The sequence below is a fragment of the Agelaius tricolor genome, unplaced genomic scaffold (genome assembly GCF_023055355.1).
Source record: "Agelaius tricolor isolate 1412-34295 unplaced genomic scaffold, bAgeTri1.0.p SCAF_11, whole genome shotgun sequence".
Taxonomy (NCBI): Eukaryota; Metazoa; Chordata; class Aves; order Passeriformes; family Icteridae; genus Agelaius; species Agelaius tricolor.
In genome coordinates this window covers 1,953,876-1,977,998 of record NW_027269271.1, presented here as the reverse complement: position 1 = coordinate 1,977,998, position 24,123 = coordinate 1,953,876, and the positions used below count along the sequence as shown (strand labels likewise).

The 24,123-nt window shown below is 43.5% G+C and overlaps 1 protein-coding gene across 1 annotated transcript; it reads left to right on the top strand.

Annotated features, from left to right (window-relative positions):
• The first annotated feature begins 735 nt into the window (after positions 1–735).
• NTMT2 (N-terminal Xaa-Pro-Lys N-methyltransferase 2) lies at positions 736–23,368 on the top strand. Its single transcript, XM_071435608.1, has 4 exons — positions 736–1,314; positions 10,298–10,473; positions 18,178–18,427; positions 21,743–23,368. Exons 1-4 carry the CDS (start codon positions 1,161–1,163, stop codon positions 22,015–22,017), a joined length of 855 nt encoding a protein of 284 aa, XP_071291709.1. The 5' UTR covers positions 736–1,160; the 3' UTR covers positions 22,018–23,368.
• Positions 23,369–24,123: the final 755 nt, after the last annotated feature.

Sequence of the window (24,123 nt, the reverse complement as noted above, 5' to 3'; positions counted from 1 at the left end):
TATATTACTATATTATAAAACCTTAAACTCTAAGTTTTCCACCATGTGATATCACACACTTCTATTCAAACTCCACACCCACAATCCCAGTTCCTTCATTCCATTTTGGAAGCCTTCTCCATGGCCTCAGGTCAGTGCAGTGTTCTCTTGGGGGTCAGAGTCTGTCAGCACAGAAAGTCTCAAATTCTCAGCAGCCAGGGCTCCAACACCCTGCAGCACAGCTCTCTGACAGGATGGAGCAGGAAATCTGCATTATGGATACAGCCACTGCCATCCCAGGTGGCTTTTTCAGCCCCCAGACTGTGGCATGTGACAAATTCCCACGTATCAGCTGTGAGCTGGAATAGGGAACTGATCCTGCTTAAAAGAAAATCAAGTCTATTTTTCCAAATAAGATTTATTTTGCTTGGTGAAGGCTGGGTCACCTTTGTGCTGGTCTTAAAAACTTGGTCAGATATTTGTCAGGAGGGTGCAGTGCTGCAGCACTGGGATGGGATGGGATGGGATGTAGGGCAGCCCATTTGTATTGGGAACATCCAATTTCCTGACTGTGCTTCTGCAGTGCAGAGTACTGATACTGCAGACACCTGGAATAAACAGCTTGAAAAGGGGAAACCTTTGCTTGCTGGAATCACAGTTCATTAGGGCTCACAGTTTGTGTAGAGGTACATCCATGTTCTGTCTTCTGGCCTTCCTCTTGAGTGCCCTGCACTCAAGAACCAATAGTGAGGGAGAGACAGAAACAAAATCACCCTGCAAGGTGTTAGAGGGAGATTCTGGATAATATCTGAGTTCTTTTGGAGTGAAAGCTGAATAGATTAAGAGAAGTACGATTGAATTAAAGCCACTCCTTTTTGGAGCGGATACTCTTTAACATTGGCTGAGCAATTTCCTGGTGGATTTTTTTTTTTTTTTTTCACTTTCCAGCACCTGCTTGTTTCAGAGGGCAACACTCCAGGGATCACCGTGAGCCAGTGCCAAGAGCCAGCATTTCTCACTCCCCTCTCAGCCGCCTCCGCCCCCTGGCACACACCCCGATATAGAATGACAGCACATTGCCACAATTTAAATGACTCTGCCTCTGCCCCCGTGGAAGGACAGCTCCTCCAGAGAACACCAGCCACAACACCAGTCCATTCTCCCAGAAAAAAATCTTCACCATGGCCTATAAAGCCGCACATTTGGCCTTTAAGTCGCGCTGGCACAAGACAGATGAGGAGCTCTGTCGGCACAGCATGTCCTTTGTCCTGCACAAGGCAATCCAGAATGACTTCTTCAAGTGCTACCTCTACCTGCTGGAAAAGCTCCCCCTGGGTGAGTAACTGTGGGCAGGAGTGTCCATGTGTGCTCTGGAAAGATGGATTGTGTCAGATGGGGACATGGTCACTGGTACTGAGGAGGAGGAGGAGTAGTTTTGAGAAACCCAGCTCAAGAGACTGCAGTGCTCACTAAAGAGTTTGGAACTGTGTCTCCCATCTGCCTCTAATCCAGCATTCTGTTGTTTCACCTAAATACTCCACAGATTTTTAGAGGAGGGAGAGGGAAAGACTTGCAAGAGTGAAGGAGAAGTTTGGTTTCTGGCTGACCGTTCCTATTTTTGCCATCATTTGAGTAAAACGTGCCTTGACCTGTTTGGAGCTTGGAAGGACAAATCCAAAACTAGCAGAGCTAGCAGGTGGCTCTTTCTTGTGCCTAATGCCTGTTTTGTTGTCATTCTGGGTGTCCTCAGCTCTGGTGCTTGCATTGATTTGGACAAGTGCTTGAAAGGTGCTGATTTAAATTTTTTTTCAAGAGTCTTTGTTACATGGATCTCTGCAGCAGATTGTCTAACCCACTGTTTGCTCTCTGGGAGGAAAATGCTTCCAAAAATCTGTTTATAGACAAATTTCAGTGACAGCCTCTGGTAGAGAATTCCAAGAGGGTTTGGTGGGTTTTTTGCTTTTTATTTTTTTAAGATGTAGAAAATGAATGTTCATTTCTTATGCAAATGTGACCCTGAGTATGAAACAGAATTTCCCTGTGAGAATAAAGCTAAAAAGAAGATTTGACTTGAGTCTGTGTTAGGTTAGCATGTTCTGTTTTAAGCAGAATTGTTCAGCCTACACTCAATGTCAGACCTGTAGGAATTTTAAGATGGGATGGATGAGCCTGTGAAATCTGTTTAAGTGAATTCTTGGGGGTTCCTTTCTAACTGAATGATCCATTTAGGCAAAAGGAATATCTTACCTATTTGTGTGAACTGTACAGATGCAAGAGTGTAGAATTCATTAATCCTGAACATTTCCATGTTATCTTAGTATTTTAATGTGCAATTTAGTCATATTATTATTATATAGAATGTGCTATATTTATTAATAAATATATATATTTATATACTATATTTATTATCTTAGTATTTTTAATGCAGCAATATCTGCAGCTATTTAAAATGAAACATGGAAGATAAATACTCCTATCCTTGGTGGTGGGTAGCTGTGAACAATGGAAAGGAAGGAAAGATGGAAAGGAAGGAAAATCAAATACAGGTTGATGGAATCTCGTGAAGTCAATGAAAATGTTATTCTTTCATTTGTTTTGAAAATAAAAACAACTTATTAGAAACTGAGCAGGATTTACTACAGTGTTAGCTGTAGGGTAAGTATCACTGCATCATTTTAAGGTTAGAAGGTACCACTGTGAGCATCTAACTTAGAATTGAGTGTAAAAATTCTGGCATCATGCTTGTAACTTGTCTGGGTCACAGAAGACAGAATTTATTTATGAACACAGAAATGCCTTGGTTTAAGTGTTTCAAATGGCTGAGAACCCATCAGGCACCACTCGGCTGTTTCCAGGCCTAATTGCTTCACTCATAAAACTATACATACTTCTTGTCTGAATTTTATTGAATTTCCATTCCTGGCCAACAGGCTTTGGAAAATGTTCCTATCAGACCAAAGGTCCCCTCTGCCAGGCTTTTCATGACCTGACTCATTAAAACTTAACTAATGATCTTACAAGCCCATTGCCAGCCTATCCAAGTTACTTTGACTCCATGGAAGATGCACTGTGAGCCCAGCCTTCAGGTGAATAGGCATCATGTTCCTGACTCCCTGAAGTAAAAGTGGGCATGAGGACAGGTGTGTGGAAACCCAGGGCACTGGGAATATTTCCCTGTCTGCTCTGGGGTGCCCTGACCCCTAGGGCAGCACTGACTTTGACCCTCATTCATGGAGAAAGTTTCCCAGACTTCAAGATAGACTGGAATCCACAAAAGTGTGAAATAGATTATAGAGAGCGGTGCAGGTGTGTCACTGGGCGAGAAATTTTAGGATTTGGGATTTTTAGTGTGTTATGGATGGAAGCAAGATGGAGGGCACAGGGTGTTGTCCTGAGTTTACTTCTTCATGCTTCTTCTTGCTTCTTCTCCATGGGTTTGGGTGGCATTTTGTAATTGGGCAGAAAAGTCTGCATTGTGGGCTCTGTGGGATCAGTTATTGGGTTAAAAGGGAAAATAATCCAGGTGTCAGCTCTTAATTGGATAGTTTAGTCTTAGGGGACCTTGTACCAAGAGATTGTTGGCCATTTTGTGCCTTGTAATGAAAAGCTGCAGAACTCACAGTAGTGAGACTGTTTTACTGATAAGAAATAATAAACACCTGAGTGTGAACATGAACTATCATCTCAAGTGCCTTCAATCCAGACCCAGAGAAACCCACAGTTGGGACCCCCACACAGGTGGAGTGGTTCATGTGCTGTGAGTACACATCCAGGGAAATTCACATCCTGCTATGATGGCAGGGTCTGGATAGGGGGACAGTCAGGCAGAGTAAAAAATGTTCAGGTGGTTGGCTCAGAGAGTTGTGGTCAAATCTTGAACTCAGTGGAATCCTACGAGGGTCTGTCCTGGGACCTGTCCTGTTTAGAACCATGGAATGGTTTGGGCTGGAAGGGACCTTGAAGTTCATCTGGTTTCAACCCCCCTGCCATCTTCATCAGTAACCTGGAGGAGGTGCAGGACTGTTTTATCCTCACATCCAGAGATTGCAGCCAACTGCCAGGACTTGCCCACAAGCTCTAAGTCAGGACTGCCAGCCAGAGGCACCTAAACAGGCTGGAGGAAAGAGACAGCAGCAACCTAGTGCCATTCAAACCCACTGAAATTCCATCCCAAAAGCCAAGTCATGTACCTGGATAGGAAAAACCCTGGGCAGCAACACCACAGACTGGTCAGCATCTGGCCAGGGAGTGTCCTCCTGGTGGGGTTTTGGTAGACAGCAGCTGAATGCCCTGGCAGCCAACAGAATCCAGGATGAATTAACAGAAGCATGGCTAGTAGAGTGAAGGAATGATCACCTTTTCTGTAGCAAAAGAGCCTTGAACTGCCAGAGCAGGAAATGACATGGAATGGGTTGGAAGACCCTCATTGTGGTGAGGGAACTGGAGCATGTGCCCTAAGAAGACAGACAAAGGGAATGGGGCATGTTCAGGCAGAAGAGAGACCAAATATCACCCTGGTAGTACCTACAGGAAGGTCATGAATAAGATGGAGCTAAGATCTGCACAGTTGTGTGCAGCGTGAAGACAAGGGCTGGTGGCCATGAATCAAAAGTAGTCCAGACTGGTTATAAGGAAAAAAAATCATTTTATGTGAGGACAGTCAGGCATTGGAACAGGTTGCTCAAGGAAGTTGTACAATTCTCCATCACTGGAGGCTGTCTAAACCCTGCTGAGCCTCATCTGGCATCATGTCTGTCCCTGCTTTGAGCAGCAGTTTGGACCAGAGACTTCCCTAGGGCTCTTTCAACTTGGACTATCCTGTGATCCAGTGCTCTCTGTGATGGAGAGAACAGAATGTGGCACATCTGAACACCTCTGCATAATGACAGTTTCCAGCTCAGTTCAGAGCGGACCTGAGCAGAAATGAGCTGAGCTTCTCAGGCTTCCAGAGTGGAGCCAGAATCTCTGTGTAAACAAAGGACTAGAGCAACACTGTGACCTAGCAGGGAAGTTAAGCATGTGCTTAACCCAGTTTATGAGTAATAACGCTGAAACCAAGCCTCACACTGAATCCTGCAGTGCTGCCCAGGGTCAGCATGGTCCAAAGCTTCCTCCAAACTCTGCTAACTCCATTCTCCCCCCACTCCATTGCTGGGCTCAGTGGTGGAGCTCTTCTGGGCATGTTTACTTAGGAGCTGAGCATATCTGGTATCACAGCCTCTTAAGAGAAACATGTCACTTTTACTGACCAGGCTAACATTTATAAATAAAAGACATGAGTAACTTCAGGCCCTGGTCCAACAATGTACTTAAATGTGTGTTAGAGCCCTTAAGCCCAGTGGACTTTATTGGAGCTACTCAGATGCTGGAAATGATGCACGTGTTTGCCTGGGCTGTGGGACTGGGTGCCAGTGGGCTGAGATCTGCAGTGGAAAACTGAGAGGATCCACCCCTGGAGACAAATATTCCTGTGTGTGAGGCACGTGGCTAAAAGTAAAATCTGCTTTGGGGGTGGCATGATGTTCATCCTGTATAAACCAGAATTTACATGGTACTCAGACCACAGCAGAGGTAGATTCTTCCATGCACACAGATAACTCTTTTTCAACTGATGCACAAAGCAGATGTTGCATTTAAAAGGGAGCACTCAGCCAAACTGGAATTAGTTCAGTATCTTGCAGAAAGCAATTGGAACCACAAAATAATGTTCACAAATAAAAACTTCAAAAAAAATTACTTGCAACATTTACTTCTGCCAGGGAAATTTAGTTGAGGAAACCCTGAAGTCAAGAACTGTAAGTCAGCATACTGCAGGTTGGGATTGCACTGGGTCTTATATGTCAAGTGGTCCATTTCTTTAGAGATTTAGACCAAATGCACTGGAAAACAACTTTTCTAACTGATCCATAAGAAAATATGAGAGGTAATGTTTTGAACTTTGCAGGGCAAAAGGCTCAGGTGGATAGTGTCTGTCTAGTCCACATTGGCTGGCACTCAGCTGTAGATCACCCCTCTGCATCCAGACTGTGTTTGCAGTGACTGAAAATTATTGATGTCTCATGACTGGAGTGACCTTTAGGGAGCCACTTGGTGCCCTCAGCCTGCCTGAGCAGTGGGTTTGCTTCAACCACCTTCCCTTGGGGACTTGCCAGCAGATTCAGCTCAGGACAACTGCCATGAAAAGGTTTCTTCTTTAAAGTCAGAAACACATTTCTGACTTTAAATCTTACAAGTTACCTGCCTTAACAGTGAGAACCTCATATGTTAGCCAGCTGCCTGCCCTGTGATGTCTGAGGAAGTTGCAGCCTGCGTTGCTCTATCCTGCTCATGCCCTACTTTATGGAATTTGTTGAAGGCAGCCTGTGTACCCATAGCAGGCCTCACAAGTATTTAATTTCCTGATGCATGAGGCAGTCCCACACGGGTCATGGAAAGGGAGATGCCTCTGGCTAGGCAGGCCCTGTGATGAGGGGGAGGCACGGCTGCAGCCCTGACAGCCACCAAGGACATGTGGCACTTCTCTTTTGGGGTAGATTCCTGCAAGCTGGCAAACCTCCACCGAGGACATGTGACACTTCTCTTTTGGGGTAGATTCCTGCAAGCTGGCAAACCTCCACCAAGGACATGTGGCACTTCTCTTTTGGGGTAGATTCCTGCAAGCTGGCAAACCTCCTCCTCCTCCCTGTGGTGCTGCTGGAGCCTGCATGCCAGGCACAGCTGCGAGGCAGATCAGAGGTGAGGTTGATTGGCTGTGTCTGGAAAACTGGGTTGTGCATTGGGAGAGTTGGCAGTGCTGCAAATTCCTGAGAGGGAGGAGCAGCACTGAAGGAGCGAGAGGCGGAAATCACCTCTGTGGATCTCACACTGTACAAGTGAGGCTGTGGGTCCACGGGACAAAATTTGGGGTACAGTGCCCCTCTTTGCACTGTCCTGTGTCCTTGCATGCCCTGGGGTGGGAGACATGCATAAAAACATCTTTGCACAGTTTAATGCATGGGGAAGCCCCTGTGGATACTCACCCAGAGCTGGTTTCAGATACCAGCACGTAAGGCAGGGCTCTGGGGCCCCAGATGGCCCAGGAGGAGCTGCAGTCAGCTGGTGTGTGCATGCAAGTCCTGGCAGGAATTCTGCAAGCCTGATATTGGTTCTGAATGAGAAATGTGAGAGCAGACACTCCAGATCTGATATCCTGAACACCATATCGTCCCCATGTGTTGCCGCAGGTCAGGCTCATGTTTTGAGTAGAAGGACTCTGAATATTTGTTGTTCATGCTGTCCTGGTGTGCAGACAGCCTGTAAATGTCCTTTCTTTCAATCTAGCAAAATGAGATAAATCACTGTCCCTTGACAGGTCCATGGAACACCCCTGGAATCATCACTGGGTTCTTATATGGAAAATCTCGCAAAGCAAACGTACAGGGATTCAGTTTTGTTAAGCAGACAGGCTGACCTCTGAAACAGAGCAAAAGCAGACACAGAGAAGACAAGATGGTGCCACTTCTGGATAAGGACAGAGATTCCTTACTGGGAAAATCCCAGCTATGGATGGGGTCTTTTTCCCAGGCTCTGGGAGCCACCCTGGCCAAGCTGTTCTGGGGATTGGCTGCTGCCCCCTTCATATTAATTTCTTCAGCTAAATGGTTTCTTCTGAGTATGTGAATATAATCAGTGGAGTGTGTAAAACTCCCAGGTTTGACCCTTGCTGGGCTCAGTGCTTCTTGTGGTATAAATTTCTCAGGCATAACATAAATGTGTAATGGATTAAAGCTTTAATAGTATCCGTTCAGCAGTTGACTTAAGCAGGTGATGACAAGAGGGGCTGGTAATGCTGCTTTTGTTGGATGAGGGATATGCTGGGCATGCTGCTTATATGTAACCCAATAGCACTATTCTGTTCTGAGTGGTCCTTGGTGGTAATTATTCCCTATCCTACTTCCTTTGTCCCCCCCTCATTTGCCTCCAAAATGTCACTCTCCTGCTGAGGATGGGCAGGCACACACTTATCATTCCCCGCTGAGCTTGCTTGCCCTCAATTAAACACATTCCAGGCTTATATTCAGGGCCTCTGGCCTTGCTCTCCTCCTCTGTGTGGAGGGCATAATTCCTGTTCCCTGGCCTGCAGAAGTCTATTCAGCCCCTCATCACAGGAGCTGGCAGTGCTCCCATGGAAGTTTGAAGATGCAGGGACAAAGAGCTGCTGCCTGGTCCTTCTGGCAGGGAGCTCTCCCTCCCTCTCTTGCCATGAGCTCAGAAGGTGTTTGCTGCTGGAGCATTTCCAGTTCCATGGGAGCACTGGGAAGCTGCAGCAGAGCTGGTCTCACACTGCAAGGTGGTGCTTGCAAAGGCTTCTTCCCAGTGTGACTCTGTCCCTCCTCGTTGCTTGGTTTTCACTGTCTTGGAGTTGTGTTTTTGGTGGAGGGTCTGTCACACACACAGGAGAATGCCTGGGCAGTCAGAGGTGATGACTTGCAAGCAAAACTCACAGCCTGCCTCAATCCAAACTTCTGATATATCCATACTTTTGATATGCTGATGCACATTGAGTACAGAAAAACCCAGGCTGTGGAAGATTCACCTCAGTTTTTAAAGAACGGGGCAAAATAGCTCTTTATCCAGCAAAACTCACAGGTTTTAATAAAACAGCTTCAAAATATTGATTGCTGTATGTTACCAGCCACATAGCCAAGCCATGGAAGGAAACCTCCAAGCCTCTGGCACACAGGAACCTTTCAGTATATCACCCACGGATTGCCTTGCTCCTTGACCTATGCCAGATGAAAATTTAGGACTGTCTCTTCTAAATTTTGTCCCCCCTGTGTACTCATTTAGGTCTGAGACTACCATCTGCTCCTTGGTTCAGCTTACTTGCACTGCCACAGACCATACAGTATCACTAAAAATAAACCAGAGCAAGTGCCTCATTCATCCCCTCTCTTCCTGGGGCACTCCCTGTGCAGCTGTCAATAGCTGGAAAGCATTTCTGGAAATCTGCACAACTGTTAGGTCAGTGAGAGCAGAAATGATGACCCTGCTCAGTAGTAAATGCTGCCCACAGCTTTTCCAGGAAAAATCAGACCACTTGATGTCCTTGGCATGTGTGTTCACTTCAAACCTGAAGTGATTTTTCACTGACACGAAAACACAGTGTGATGATTGAAATGACTTCTGAACCTGGAAAGCAGCAAATTTTCATGAGGAGGGCTGGATCCCTGCAAGGCCTTGTAGGATTCAAACCAACACCTTTCCTTCCACTGTTGCTTTAGAAACGGATTTGGTGTTTTGAAGGCTCAACTTAAGTTTACAGGTCTTCATCTGTGGAAAATGGCAGAAGGCTCACATACTGTGCATCTGTATGTAAACCTTGAGATAAGAAATGCTGACTTAGAAATGCCATGGAATAGGACAGACAGTGCTGAGAGAGAAATGGAACTAGAAACAAGTTTCAAAGGATGGTTTTGTAAATAAGACTAAATACTTTGGAGAAATAGAACTATGAAAGATGCATTGTAGTAGGAGCTACAAGGGGTAATTTTAGATTATTGGCTTTAAGGCATTTCCAGCATGATGTGGCAAAAGATGATAGGCCAAGAAACACTTCTGGTGTATTGTAATTAAGAAATAATTGGCTTTTGATTGTGATGGTGTGATTTATAACATCTGTATTGTCTCACCCTTCTCATGAGATTGAAAATAAAATAAAAGGTTTTAAAACACCTCTCAGTTGCCCCATCTCTGGGTCAGAAAAGGGCAAAATCCAACATTCATCATTGTGCCTCTGGAGTGTTGCTGTGGCGCTTGATAAAGAAGGATGCAGGACAAATTTTATGGTGCAAAAGGAAAGGATCCAACCCAGTTTATTTTATTAAACCCTTTTATAGGGTTTTTTAAGAGCATCCCCTGTCTATCCCCAGTTGGTCACAAGTTGTTGCCCTGTATTGATTGGTCACTCAAACTCCTGGAGTATTCATGCAGGAAAGGTTGTTTGTGAGAGATAACTTTCATTTCTCTATCAAAAGGTATAAAACCAGTTTATACAGGTGACTAGTGTTTATCACAGTCCTAGAGTCCTTTCTCAAGGAAAGTTGTTTTCCACAGTCTTAGAGCTCTTTCTGAGGAAAAGCAAGTTGTTTTTCACTGCTGCAGAGCTCTGTTCCCACAAAGAGCTGTCAGCTCCCTCATGGCTCCTGTGGGCTCGGGTCAGGATTGGGCTTGTAGGCCTTGGGCCTGCTGCTCCTCATGTGCTGCACCACATGAGGCAATTAGCTAAGGCAGAAATATCTGTCACTAACAATAAAATGGTGATTTTCACTCCTTGCAGTGAAGCTTTACGCCCTGACAAGCCAAGTGATCAACGGGGAGATGCAGTTCTACGCCAGGGCCAAGCACTTCTACCGCGAGGTGCCCGCCACGGAGGAGGGAATGATGGGGGACTACATCGAGCTCTCCAACACCGATGTGGAGTCCTCACGGGAATTCCTCAGGAAGTTTGTTGGGGTGAGTCATTTAATCTCATCTTCTGCAAGGAGCAGTAGTGGATTGTGTTTAGGTTGCCCCCAGATGGAGGAAGGAATGATGACTCTGACTCCATGTTCTCAGAAGGCTAATTTATTATTTTATGATACTATATTATATTAAATATGATACTATATTATATTATATTATATATTATATGAACTATACTAAAGAATACAGAAGGGATACTTAAAAAGGCTAAAAAGATAATAAGGAAAAAAAAAACTCATTACTCTTTCCAGAGTCCACAGCTTGGCCCCAGTTGACCAAAGAGTCAAAACAACTCACACCAAAATCCAATGAATCACCTGTGGATAAACAATCCCAAACACATTCCACATGACCACAACACAGGAGAAGCAAATGAAATAAGAATTGTTTTCCTTTTCTCTGAGGCTTCTCAGCTTCCCAGGAGAAAAATTCTGGGTGAAGGGATTTTTCAGAGAATGTGAATGTGATGGTGGTGATGTGTCAAAAATGACCTGCACGGTGCCCAGACACACCTGATTTAAATGGCACTGTGTGTCATGTTTGATTTGTAGTCATCACTGTCGTTGGGTCTAGTCATGTGTTCTGGCAGGTCATTTTTCAGCATGAGTACATGTGGCATTCACATTCTCTGAAAAAATCCCTTTGCCCAGGATTTTTCTCCTGTGAAGCTGAGAAGCCTCAGAGAAAAGGAAAATAATTCTTATTTCCTTTGTTTTTCTTCTGTTTTGCTATGTGGAATGTGTTTGGAGATTATTCACCCACAGGTGATTGTTTTACTGGACTCTGGTGTGAGTTCTTTTTACTCATTGGACAATCAGGGCCAAACTGTGTCAGGACTCTGGAAAGAGTCACAAGTTTTTTTTTATTATTATCTTTTTAGCATTTTGTATCTTTTCTGTATTCTTTAGTATGGTATAGTATAGTATTCTTTAATGTAATATAGTATCATAAAGTAATAAATTAGCCTTCTGAGAACATGGAGTCAGATTCATCATTCCTGCCTTCATTGGGGCATTCCCAGCAAATACAATAAATACACATTTTGCCTGGTCCTACATTATTATTTACCTGTTTTACATCCTTTTCTAATGCTCCCAAGCTCAATGAGGAGTTCTTTTACCTGGGTTTGATTAATTCTGAATGCAGGACTGAGACCTTTCATGATAAAATCCTTGTTGGCTTCAGTGGCAGATTTGTCTGTGCAAATTCTTGCAGTCCAGTTGGGAAACTAGCTGAGACTAAATGCCCAGTTTCTGGTTTGCCTATTTATAGGTATTTCTGAGAATGCTGCAACAAAACCCACCTTCTCCTACACATTGTAAGTATATAAAAGAGGCTACACATTAGGCAAAATATTTTACCTTAAACATTCCAGTGTCACTGAACACCTTTTCAGGCACATTGCTAAAGGACTGTAAAGTCTTGAAAGGTCTGCTTTGGCCTGAATTGCAAGGAGATGCCAAGTTGGATTTTAAGAGCAGTATTACTTTGGTCCTTAGATTACTGAAAATCCTATTGGGTCCTAAAATTTTCTTTAGAAATCTGAAAACCTTTAGAAGTGTGGCCTGATAGTTTTCTGACTGCCCTTCCCTTTTCCCAGGGAAGGAGCCCACTAATTCAGCTCAACAATAGTATTAGAGGTTAAGGAATCCACAAACAAATTTGTGATGTTCTACTGCTGACAAAATTACTAATTCTATATAATGCTGCCACAGATCTTTAATTTTCTGCTCAAATGTGCAAATTTGGGATAGCCAGATGACCTTTTTTTAGCCTTAATGATCCACTGTGGGAAGTAAGCTCAATAGGTTAATTAGATGTTGTATATGGGAAAAAAAAGGGCACAGTTTAAATGGATTGGGGTGGAAAATGAGTGTGTCTTGACAGCAGATAGAAATCATGCAGAGCTGTGAAGGGCAAGTGATGGCAAAATTTGCTGTACCTGATAGAGGGAGACTTTTGGGGCTCTGAGCCAGAGCTGCATTTTTCTGTATTCACAATCATTTGTATTAATGCTGAGGCAAAAAAGGCTTCTCAGATGCTCCCTGTATCATGCTGTCAACAAACACAAAGTGAGAAAATACAGAAGAGGTTCAGTGAGGAGATGAAGCTGATGGTAACATTTCTGCATGACTGTGGTATTTTTGGGGTTCCCCATGGCAGGAAGGAAATCATGAATCTGACTCCATGTTCTTAGAAGGCCAATTTATTATTATATTATATTATATTATATTATATTATATTATATTATATTATATTATATTATAATTATGCTATACTAAAACTATACTAATGAATAGAGACAGGATACTTACAGAAGGCTTAACAAACTACAAATGAAAACTCATGACTCTCTCCAGAGCCTCGACACAGCCTGACTGTGCTTGGTCATTAAGTTAAAACAATTCACCTGTTGTATAAACAATCTCCAACCACATTCCAAAGCAGCAAAACACAGGAGAAGCAAATCAGATAATTATTGTTTTCCTTTTTCTCTGAGGCTTCTCAGCTTCCCAGGAGAAAATCCTGGCAAAGGGATTTTTCAGAAAATATGACAGTGACACATGACATTTCTGAAAACAGCATTTTCAGAAGGAAAATGAAACTCAGTCAAGGCACATTCCTTAAATTTTATTTAAGTCTTGTTTTAAGGACATTTGTGGCATTCAAGTGGTGCAGAAGTGTGTGCTCAGGGGAAGATTTCTCCCTTCCTAGACATCACACAGATGCAGTTTCCTGCAGCAAGTTTGTGTCACCTCTCCAAGACCCGAAAAGGAAAGAAGTACAGTCTGTGACAGAGTTTCACATGCCAAAGGGGAATCATACCCAATGCATCAGCTGTGATGACAGATACAAAATACTCCAGAGCAAAATTCCCACTCCTATAATTAGCCAGGGATAGAAAGGATACTCTGAATGGCCAAGATCAAACAAGAAAAAAAAAATAAAAAAGGAACAGAGAGGAGTCTGCACCTTTTGCTTATTCTGATTCAGTTTGTTAAAGCCTGTTGTCTGTTTAGATGTAGCCAATTGATTATGTTACTATGGTTTATTTTTCTTTCTTACTACAGAAATTTGAATCCTGCTCAACCAGATAAAGATATTTAGTGACCTTCTGTAGCAGAGACTTGATAATAAAGCTAATGAACTGTCTTACTGAGTTTATGGCTCTATGAGTATTTTTTTTAACCCATAAGGTGATCAAGATAGAAAAAAACAGTATGCTTCATGCTAAAAAGGTGAAGCAAACTTCTCTTTTAAGAGAAGTTTAACAAAATTGGGAAATAGGAAAATTTGTTTCAGATGAACTGAACAATATTTTTATTGTTTCACCCTCTGAAAAATTTTCCCCTTTGTTTTCAAGAGCGCAAGTCAGTTCCAAAATAAAAAATGCTCTTTAGAAATGAAAGTTGACAAGTTTGGTTTCTTTTTTCCTTGAAAGTTACAAAAAAAAAAAAAAAAAGTACTTTGACATTTTCAACATTCTTTCCCATGTTTTTTTGGCTAAAAACTATTCTCTAGATTTGAAATACCAGTTTCACAGAGAGTTTTATTCATTTAAAACTCTGCATTCTGGCAAAACCGGTGCTCCCTGAACAAACACTTGCCCGGTTCCACTCAAATTACCCCTCCTGAGTTAGTTTGGCTGGCGTGGAAATGCCACACAGTGACATTTCCCTTCCATGACTGATGTTGCATTCCTTCAGGTATGGCATTTCTTAGCGTGATCCTTAGCACCACTGTAAACTGAGCTACACATTTCTTTGGAGAAAAGAATTCATCTTGCCTTGGGCACATGGAAGGAATTACAGGAAGGGACTGAGGGCTTCACTGACATTTCAGCTCCATGGGCGAGTCGAGCGAGGGTTGAAAGTGCCACTGTGCTGGAGTTAAGAGGTTTTATGTGTGTGTGGGCAGAACTGAAACCAAGAGCAACATGGCCTGAGCCAGCAGGGCTCTGCAGACAAGCTCCAGGCTGTCTCAGGTACAGGGTTATCAGCACAGCCACAGCCCTGCATATTTATGGCAGCCTGCTAATGCCTCCGTGTCCACACAGCCACCGTGTTCCCAAGCGCCTGATCCGGAGGCAGGGAGTAAAAAGGGAAATAAAGAAAACAAAGGAAGCATTAATTCAGCGTCGGTTGGGAGCTGTAGGTGTGTAAAATATTACCAATGGAGATTATATTGACTTTATGGCTCCCTCTCTGCCCTCAACGCTTTCTGCCTCTCTTGCCCCCAACTCACCTGTGTGATTGGTTACTTGCTGAGTGAAAACTTCTTGAAAAGTGATTTTTCTCCAGTTTGATCAGGGTGATAGAAGAGATGTTGTTGAAAACATGCTTTTTTTTTGTTTATTTAGAAGGAAAACCACTGGGATTTTTATCTTTTTCTTGAAGTGTGATTCCTTTTTTTTGTCATATACAGCTTCACTGCCTTTCTGCTCTTCCAAAACCTGAAGTAGCACTGGGAACATATCCCACAGCTCTTTTATTCCAAAGGCAATTTATGAGTGCCCAATTTAGCTTTAGAGAACAATTTTGGGGTGTATATGTGTCCTAAAGGACAAGGATTCTGAGTAATGGGAAGCAAGTAGTCAGAGGAGCAGTCAGTCTCAAATTTTGAAGCCTGTTCTGGCTTACAGTTTTCACTTATAACATTTTTTTGAATAAGGAGTCTGATTTTCAACTCAATTAGACTTTTGGGAAAATGTTTGCCTTCCAAAGAAAATGTTAATACTCTGTCAAAGCCCTAAGCACTTCCAAACTGAAAATATATTAGCTGAACATGGAATTATGTCAACATTTTCATTACAAATGGAGCCGTGGTGTTTCACAGGGCTTCTCAACTGACTGCTGGAAGCTCTCACTCCTTTTCAGCAAAGTGTGGGATCCAACTTCATCTCCCATGACCGTTCCCTTTCCTTCTTCTCGATGGCACATGGAGATGTGTCATCAGAGGTCCTTGCTGTGACGTGTCATGGGAGATGAATTCCCTGTTTTGAGTGATGAATTCCCTGCTTTGAGTGATGAACTCCCTGTTTTGAGTCCCTACTATGACTGTAGATTCTGTGAAATACAAATGTTGAAGGAATTACCTGGCTTTTTTGTCGAATTCTGTTGGGTTGGTGGTTTTGGTAAATCATCCCAGTTTTCTCAGCAGCTTTCTCAAAGATTTTTAGTTAATCCCATCAGTGCAGACCTGTATGTACCTGCCAGCCAACAATATGGTAATCCACCTTGTCAAGATCCAAGACAAAGTTCCTTCTCCTTTCCTGAATTCCTTGTTACCTCTTAGTCTGGTCCTCAGTAAAAGCCACGTGCAGGAGCTTCCAAGACCTGAAGTATCATTGTGAACTGTAAGCCAGAACAGGCTTCAAAATCTGAGCCTGACTGCTTCTTTGGCTACTTGCTTCCCATTACTCAGAATCACTGTCCTTTAGGACACATATACACCCCAAAATTGTTCTCTAAACCTATATTGGGCACTCATAAATTTCCTTTGGAATAAGAGCTGTGGGCTATGTTCCCGGTGCAGCCTGTGGATGAGGAATGGCTCCCATTTTCTGGCTAACTACAAACAGGTAGTCTCCAGAGCCCAGTAGGGTTGAAGGTCTGTGGACTCGTGCACACACCAGGAGATTAATCTTCCTGGGCATACAAATTGGGAGCAGCAGCCCTGGAGACTGGTGAGAGCCCTTGTGTGCTCTTTCTACAATTACTGTGTGTAATCAGATGCTGGCCTGGGCTATTCATAGTCATGTCATTGACAGTGCTGTCCTTTGACCTTAATAATCCACTGAATTACCCACTGAAGCCAGGCCAAAAAAGTGTGAGTTCCATGATTTATGCTGGGTTCATTACACAGGGGGGGTCTCCCAATAAGCAGGAAGAGCAAGACTCTTCCTGGGCTTGTTGCCTTTGAGTGCAGGGAAGTTGCAGCAGGAACTTTGGCCCACGGCTTTCACTTCAACGCTCAGTTCCAGAGGACAGGGAAAAGGTGTTTACATTTGCTTTTAATATGTTTGCTTAACAGATAGCTTTGGCCAGGGCAGCTCCTATCCCACAGTCAGTGCATGTGTAGGCTCAGAATTTCTGTTTTACAGAACAGCAGCAGGCTCTTAAGAGCTGTTTTATAGCTAGAATGGAAGCTTTAGGGGTGAAATACAGCTTTCATTATAAAGCCTTTTTTACAGCGCTTCATTATTTTCTCATAGTCACAGCCTTTGTGCCACACTTTTCCATGTCTGATCTCTGTCCAAAGATGACATTTATGAAGAAAAAAGGAACAGTTAAGCAAAACCTAGTCAATCATCTTTCTTGTCTCTATGCCTAAAAGAGAAATTCTGTATATGCTCCAGCCCAAACTTCTCGAGTTGTCATAAGTTACCTACCACTCTGAGATCTTTGTTCTAACACAATTTGTTTTGAGGACTGCACTTTGATCCCAGGGATTCTGTGTATCTGTAGAAATGCCCATGGGCACCTCAGGAGCTGTGTGCTGCAGAAGTTACTGCTTGCATGCAGTATTTGGTGTATGCTTCCTTTTTTATTGGCCTTTCCAGGGCACAGAATGAGGCTTATCTAGCCACATAGTTCCCTGTGAGGTGTGAACATTTGAAGTTGCAAGGACTTTACAGAGAGTAGTGGATCTTCTGAGAAAGCCAAGAGCTTGTGAAAGACTCTGTCTCTTCTTACACCAAGTAAAAATTTCCTGTACAGCAGTACATGCAATGAGAAGTCCCAGCAGCAGCAGCCCGGGAATGTGACAGCCCAGCTCAGCTCAGACAGAGGTACCCAAATCTGTGCTGATTCTTATCAATCTCCCAACAGCCCTGCAAAGATAAGGAGAGAAGACACCAGGTTGGACACGCAGTGGGTAACAGAGTGTCTTGGTTTGAACAGAGAGGTGTCTGCCAAGGAAGGCAGGAGCCTCTCTTGAAGTGGAAAATGTAAATCCCCTCCCTCTGAATTATTATAATTTTGAAATTAAGGGGCTCTCAGGCAAAGATATGGGAATAGGAATAACAGTTATTTTATAGGAAAATTAAAAATACAAATGTAATAGGTACAAAAAAAGAGAACAAAGACAACAAAGCACTGCCAGAGTGAGAGCAGTCCCTGTCCCCTGTGTATCAGGGGGTGGCACAGCCCCATCCCATGGGGGCTCAGCCCTCCTGCAGTGCCAGCTGTGGCTCTGCTGGAGCAGGGATCCTGCACAAGGGGGGAGTTTTCCTCTGCAGCTCCAGGGCTGCTGGAGATGGGCCTGGGCTCCCTCTGGCAATGCAGGGCAGCAGAAGCTGCTCCTCTGGGAATGCACTGGGCAGAGGCTGCTGTGCTGTCCCAAAGCTCAGATTGGATCCAGGTAGGAATGCTTGGCTCCTCCCCTGGGCAGAGCATCTCCCCATGGGATGATGGAATTGGATCAGCCAGGCAGGGACACTCACTGGCCATGGACAGAAGATAATTAATAATTAATGGCCCATGAACAGAAGAGATCTCCTGGAGGGAGGATTGGTTGTGGGAGAGATGAAGAAAACTGCCCAGTGAACAGCAGAGAACTGCCCCAGCTCCAACAGATGGCAAATAGAACATGCACACCCCAGCTAAATTTTTCAACCTAAGACACACAGTTGCTGTGATATTTTTTGTCAGGTGGTATTTTTCAGATTTCCAATGATTTTCTTGTATCCCCCAGGGGGTGGGGAAAGCTGGCACCAGCCGTGCCCTGGACTGTGGCTCTGGGATAGGTCGGATCAGCAAGCACGTCCTGCTGCCTGTTTTCAAGAGTGTGGAGCTGGTGGATATGATGGAGAATTTCCTGGCTGAGGTCCCAAACTACCTGCAGGGCAAGGAGGACAGAGTAGAGATGTATTACTGCAAAAGCCTCCAGGAATTCACACCTGCCCCACGAAGATACGACGTCATCTGGATTCAGTGGGTTTCAGGTTAGTTCTGCACGATCCTCTGGCCTGACACCTCACAGAACAGGCAGCCTCTGGAGGTTCTCAGGTCTTTGGGATGACTTCCTAAAGCACCACAAGAGACTTCTGAGAGTTCCCCACATGCACACTGGGTACAAATCAAGTTGGTTTTTTCAGGTCATGTGTTGGAGAAATGTGCCAGTTCCTGGAGAGCAGCCTGCATGCAAAGGGGCAGCTGAGGGTGGGGCCCCACACAGGGATTTTCTGGTGCAGAAATGCTCTTTCTTAGGTGCAGAAAGATACACAGGGCTGACCACACTTGCAAACAGTGGTTTCTGAAGCTGCTGACTATCCAGGCTTGGAGGTATTTCAGGAAACAATCAAGAAAAAAGCCATAGTGGAATCACCAATATCTGTAAATCAGATCAGGTCTTATTACCTCCACTGCTATTTATCAGACATAGGTTCCCTTTGCTATGTCCCACAGGAGCCCCTCCTATAAGAAACATCTGCTTCTTCTCCTGCAGCCACCCCAGTGAATGCCCTGCAGCATTTAGGGCAATCACATAATGAGGGATGTGTACCTTACAAAAAAAAAATCATTCTGTAAAGTGGAAAGAAGATTTTCTCTTAATCTGTGAACTGTAGTGTCCAGGGTGCAGTTTCAGAGAGCAGAAGGAATTATTCAAGAGGAGGTCTGAACAAATTGCTTTAGAGCAGCATAATTTTCCTTTGTATTTTTGCTTTTCTTTAATAATGAGTGATTGCAGTAAATGTAGCTCCTGCCTCACCTTTTGAGCAAATCCAAGTCAAAATGAGGAGGAATGAGCTTAGATGAACCATCTAAGGCTGTGCTGGTCAGATATGTGGCTCCTAACTAAGGAGCATATCATATTCTTAGCACAGACACAGAGCTGAATCTTCTTTCTCCATTAATGCCAAGGAAGTATGGAATCATCTTAATCATTAATCAAACCTCTGCCTCTATCTTGAATTTGGCTCAAATATGCCAGCAAATTCATTTGATGGAGCGAGGGCAGAACTGTCTGCTAGAGAGAAACACCTCTAAGATCTCATTTTCTTAGGAAACTACACTAAAAGCCAAGTAAAGAGAAAAATAAGCTCTAAATTAGGTGTTCAAAAGCTTGAATGAATCTTGCCAATGAAATCTTGATTTGTCTTATGCATGCATTAGCATGTGAACCCTAGCAGTCATTTTGTATAAAAGGTACAAGTGCAAGCTTACATTCCGTATAGAAATTACCATTTTCCTTCAACTTAAAAGGTATTCAGCTTTAGGTTTTGGGGCTTTTTCCTTTTTAATTTTTTTTGCTGTTATTGTTTGTTAGGAGTGGTTAAAAAAACTTGACATGCTATGTCAAAATGTGGTTTTGAAATGACAGCTTCCATTTATAAAAGTTTAAATCTCCCATGTAGAAAATGAAATAGTTTTACTAGAAAATACAGGTGATTATTTTTACCAAGTTTCTCATTCATTTTCTGATCACCTGTCTTTGTTGATTCATGTTAGATATTTCACATGTGAGAGTTCTCATTTTGCTCTTCTCTGAGCTCTGCATCATTGTTCTCCACAGAACTCCTGATCTTTGACAAGGAAGGATAAGAAACAGAATCTCAATAACATATTAGAAAAAAGCACTATTTTACAATATATACATATCTGCAAAAATCCCATGGGGTATGGAGTAACGTGAGGAGTTTAACTGGCATTGTGGAATTGGCTTTGCTGGATCTTTGATCCAGAACTCCTTTGATGGAGGGATACAGTGCTACACAAAGTTACAGAGATTTTTAGCAGTAAAAAACAGAGAGGACTGGGATTATCTAGTCTGACCCACTCTATATCCCAAGCTGCTCTATTAATTCCTTTACCCCCCATGCTAACCCAGTAGCTTGTGTTCAATTAAAACAAATCTTGAGAGATTCAACCACACTTGGTTTGAGGACTTCAAGAGGTGGTAAACCCCACTTCTGGTGGTAGTTTCCAATGGGTAATTGCTTACACTGTTAAACAGTTGTCACTTATTCCCTGTATGAATTTGTTTGGCTCCAGCCTCCTGCCACTGATTCTTATTATAACTTAAACCACCAGATTAAAGAATCCTTCAGCACCCACTATTTTCACCACTCAGTGGCTTCTGTCCACATCTGTTGCTGCTACCACTATGGATCCCAAATATTGATTGGAGTTTGTATTTGTGGATCTCGTTTATGTGCCCAAGATTTCCTAGTTAAATCTGGCAGGACTAGAATAATAATTTTCTGCAATAAACAGGCCATGGAGACTCAGATCAAGGCACCCTTCTGACGTGTCTGAATGGATAATAGCGATCTGGTTTTGATCTGTCTTGGTTTGAACAGACAGGTGAGTGCTAGGGAAGGCAGGAGCCTCTCTTGAAATGGAAAATGTAAATCCCCTCCCTCTGAATTATTATAATTTTGAAATTAAGGGGCTCTCAGGCAAAGATATGGGAATAGGAATAACAGTTATTTTATAGGAAAATTAAAAATACAAATGTAATAGGTACAAAAAAAGAGAACAAAGACAACAAAGCACTGCCAGAGTGAGAGCAGTCCCTGTCCCCTGTGTGTCAGGGGGTGGCACAGCCCCATCCCATGGGGGCTCAGCCCTCCTGCAGTGCCAGCTGTGGCTCTGCTGGAGCAGGGATCCTGCACAAGGGGGGAGTTTTCCTCTGCAGCTCCAGGGCTGCTGGAGATGGGCCTGGGCTCCCTCTGGCAATGCAGGGCAGCAGAAGCTGCTCCTCTGGGAATGCACTGGGCAGAGGCTGCTGTGCTGTCCCAAAGCTCAGATTGGATCCAGGTAGGAATGCTTGGCTCCTCCCCTGGGCGCAGCATCTCCCCATGGGATGATGGAATTGAATCAGCCAGGCAGGGACACTCACTGGCCATGGACAGAAGATAATTAATAATTAATGGCCCATGGACAGAAGAGATCTCCTGGAGGGAGGATTGGTTGTGGGAGAGATGAAGAAAACTGCCCCATGAACAGCAGAGAACTGCCCCAGCTCCGACAGATGGCAAATAGAACACACACCCCAGCTAAATCTTTCAACCTAAGACACACAGTTGCTGTGATATTTTTTTGTCAGGTGGTATTTTTCAGATTTCCAATGATTTTCTTGTATCCCCCAGGGGGTGGGGAAAGCTGGCACCAGCCGTGCCCTGGACTGTGGCTCTGGGATAGGTCGGATCAGCAAGCACGTCCTGCTGCCTGTTTTCAAGAGTGTGGAGCTGGTGGATAGGAATAGAAATACACAAACCCATTTCCAACCTAAGGCACCATCTTTTCACCCACAGGATACCTGACAGACAAAGATCTCCTGGAGTTCCTCATCCGCTGCCAGGGTGGCTTGAAGGACAACGGAGTGATCATTCTGAAGGACAATGTGGCCAGGGAGGGCTGCACCCTGGACTGCCTGGACAGCAGCGTCATCCGCGACCTCAACATCCTGCACAGCCTCATCGAGATGAGCGGACTCACCATCCTCAGGGAGGAGAGGCAGGAGGGCTTCCCCGAGCAGTGTGTCCCTGTCTGGATGCTGGCCATGCAGAAGGGCCCTGGCCACTCCTGACTGCCCTGTGACACCCCAGGGACTGGGCTATGGATGAACCAGGGGACTGGGAAGGAGGAAAGCACCTCCTGGGGTCCTCCTACCCATGCACTGCTCCAGGGCAGCAGCTTCTAAAGGGTCAGGAGAGAACCACAAAGCTTCTCCCAGGAACAGTGTGCTCCTAAATCCTACCTGCTCCATCATTCTGCTCCTAAATCCTACCTGCTCCATCATTCTTTCCATTTTTAAAAGCTTTCCTGACCTCCTTGTCAGATCTCTGTTCCGTTAAGGAGTCAGTGCTGTACAAAACTCATGCAAGAGAAAATAACTAGGTCTGAATTTTCTGTGGTAGTTAATAGTTTTGGGGTGTTCTCTATGAGGTGTTAACAAGGCTGGTTTTTACTATGGCACTTAGGTCTTCTTGGAATTTAGGAAGGATCTGTCAGAACACTGAAGCAGGAAATTCAAGCAAATTCTGGAAAACTTCACCCAAATTTTGGCTGTCCTCTCTACCTGTACTTTAGAATATTTAAACCAAAATATAAGGAAAGTTTGATCTTTTTGTTGGCATCAGCTATGCAGTTTTGGGGTTTTTTGGGGGATTTTTTGTGGGTGGTTTTTTTTTTTTTTTGGTTGTTGCAGTTGTTTTGGGGTTTTTTTGTTTGTTTGTTTGGGAGTTTTTGTTGGGTTTTTGGGAATTTTTGTTTGTTTGTCTGGGGGTTTTGGGTTTTTTTTGTTGTTTTTTTTTTGTTGTTTTTTGTCAATTTGGACAATAAAACAACCTGGTTAATTTTCCATTTTTAAGAGCTACTTCCTCTTCCTGATGTTCCTGCTGTAGAACAATAGTGGCACATAAGCGATTTCACACTCCAGAGGAAAACTTGGCTGACAAATATCTGCATGTTTGCATTGAAATTTTGTGAAAAGCTTGCCCCACATATTACATTCTGAAATTTTTAATTTTTTTTTTTCAGAATGTTCACAGTGGAAACCACTTTAAAGCCTCTCTTGATTATTCATACCACTGTACATTTCTTTTTTCCCACATTCAGAACAAGCCTGGCACCATATGCAGAGCTAATGGGATTTCATGGAATGTTAATAGTAAGGCTGTAAGAAGAACTAATACAGTATTGTAATAATTAACAACTGTGCTAAACTGCAGAGAGTGTTAGTGTTGCCCAAAAGCAATGATTTACATTCAAAGAGCAGCTGTGTAAGCCTGCATTTGAAAATACTGACATGCAGCCCCATCTCCTTAAGGCTCACAGAAATTGTACATTAAGCTTCTTGTCCTCTTCACAGAGGCACAGAAAGTGCTGTGGGAGGACAGAAGTTCATTTTGCAAACAAATTCAGAATTTGGAATTCTGCTTCATTCTAAAGATGGGGGGAATTTTGATATTTGTTATGAGGGAAAGCTACACAACCACAGTTTTTCAAGCTGATTAAAGTTTTTTATCCAGACAACATGAAATGCTTCTTTTGATTTGAACTTTTAACCTAATTTGCACTTAAAATGTTACTAAGGCTTGTTCAAAATTTTAGAAATTAATTCTGACTCTGTCAGAATTTTTATCACATCTTACTCCCCTGAAATGCAGTCCTGGCCAAGCTTTTCAGACTTTGTAAAGAGTTGCAATTTGACAAATCTCCCTGTGCTAGGGGAAAGGAGCTCTATAAAACATCCCTCACATGACAGCAGGCACAATTGGCTGTGTCAAATATTGTCAGCTGTGTTGGATTAACTAAAAAAGAAGCCTGAAGATAACAAGATAAGGGAGCCTCTCAGCTGGATTTTAGCACACATTGCTGTCCTTTGATAACAAATCTCCAATTTTGATTTTAATTGCATAACTCATCTTCTCTGGCAATATGTTTGCACATGTTGAGAATTACCAGTTTATGGCAGAAGGCTTTCTGCCATCAACTCTTATCCACTCACTCTTCTGTTAATGTTCCATGGCTAATTGTAGCATTAGGGAAAACCACACTGGTGATTTGGTGAATATTCTGGTGTTTCCTATAGCTATGGTTCCCACAACACAGATGCTTCTGGAATGTTTTGACTAATTCTTCCATTCTCATCAGCTGGTATTGCATGGAAACTGAGTAAGTAACATTTTTT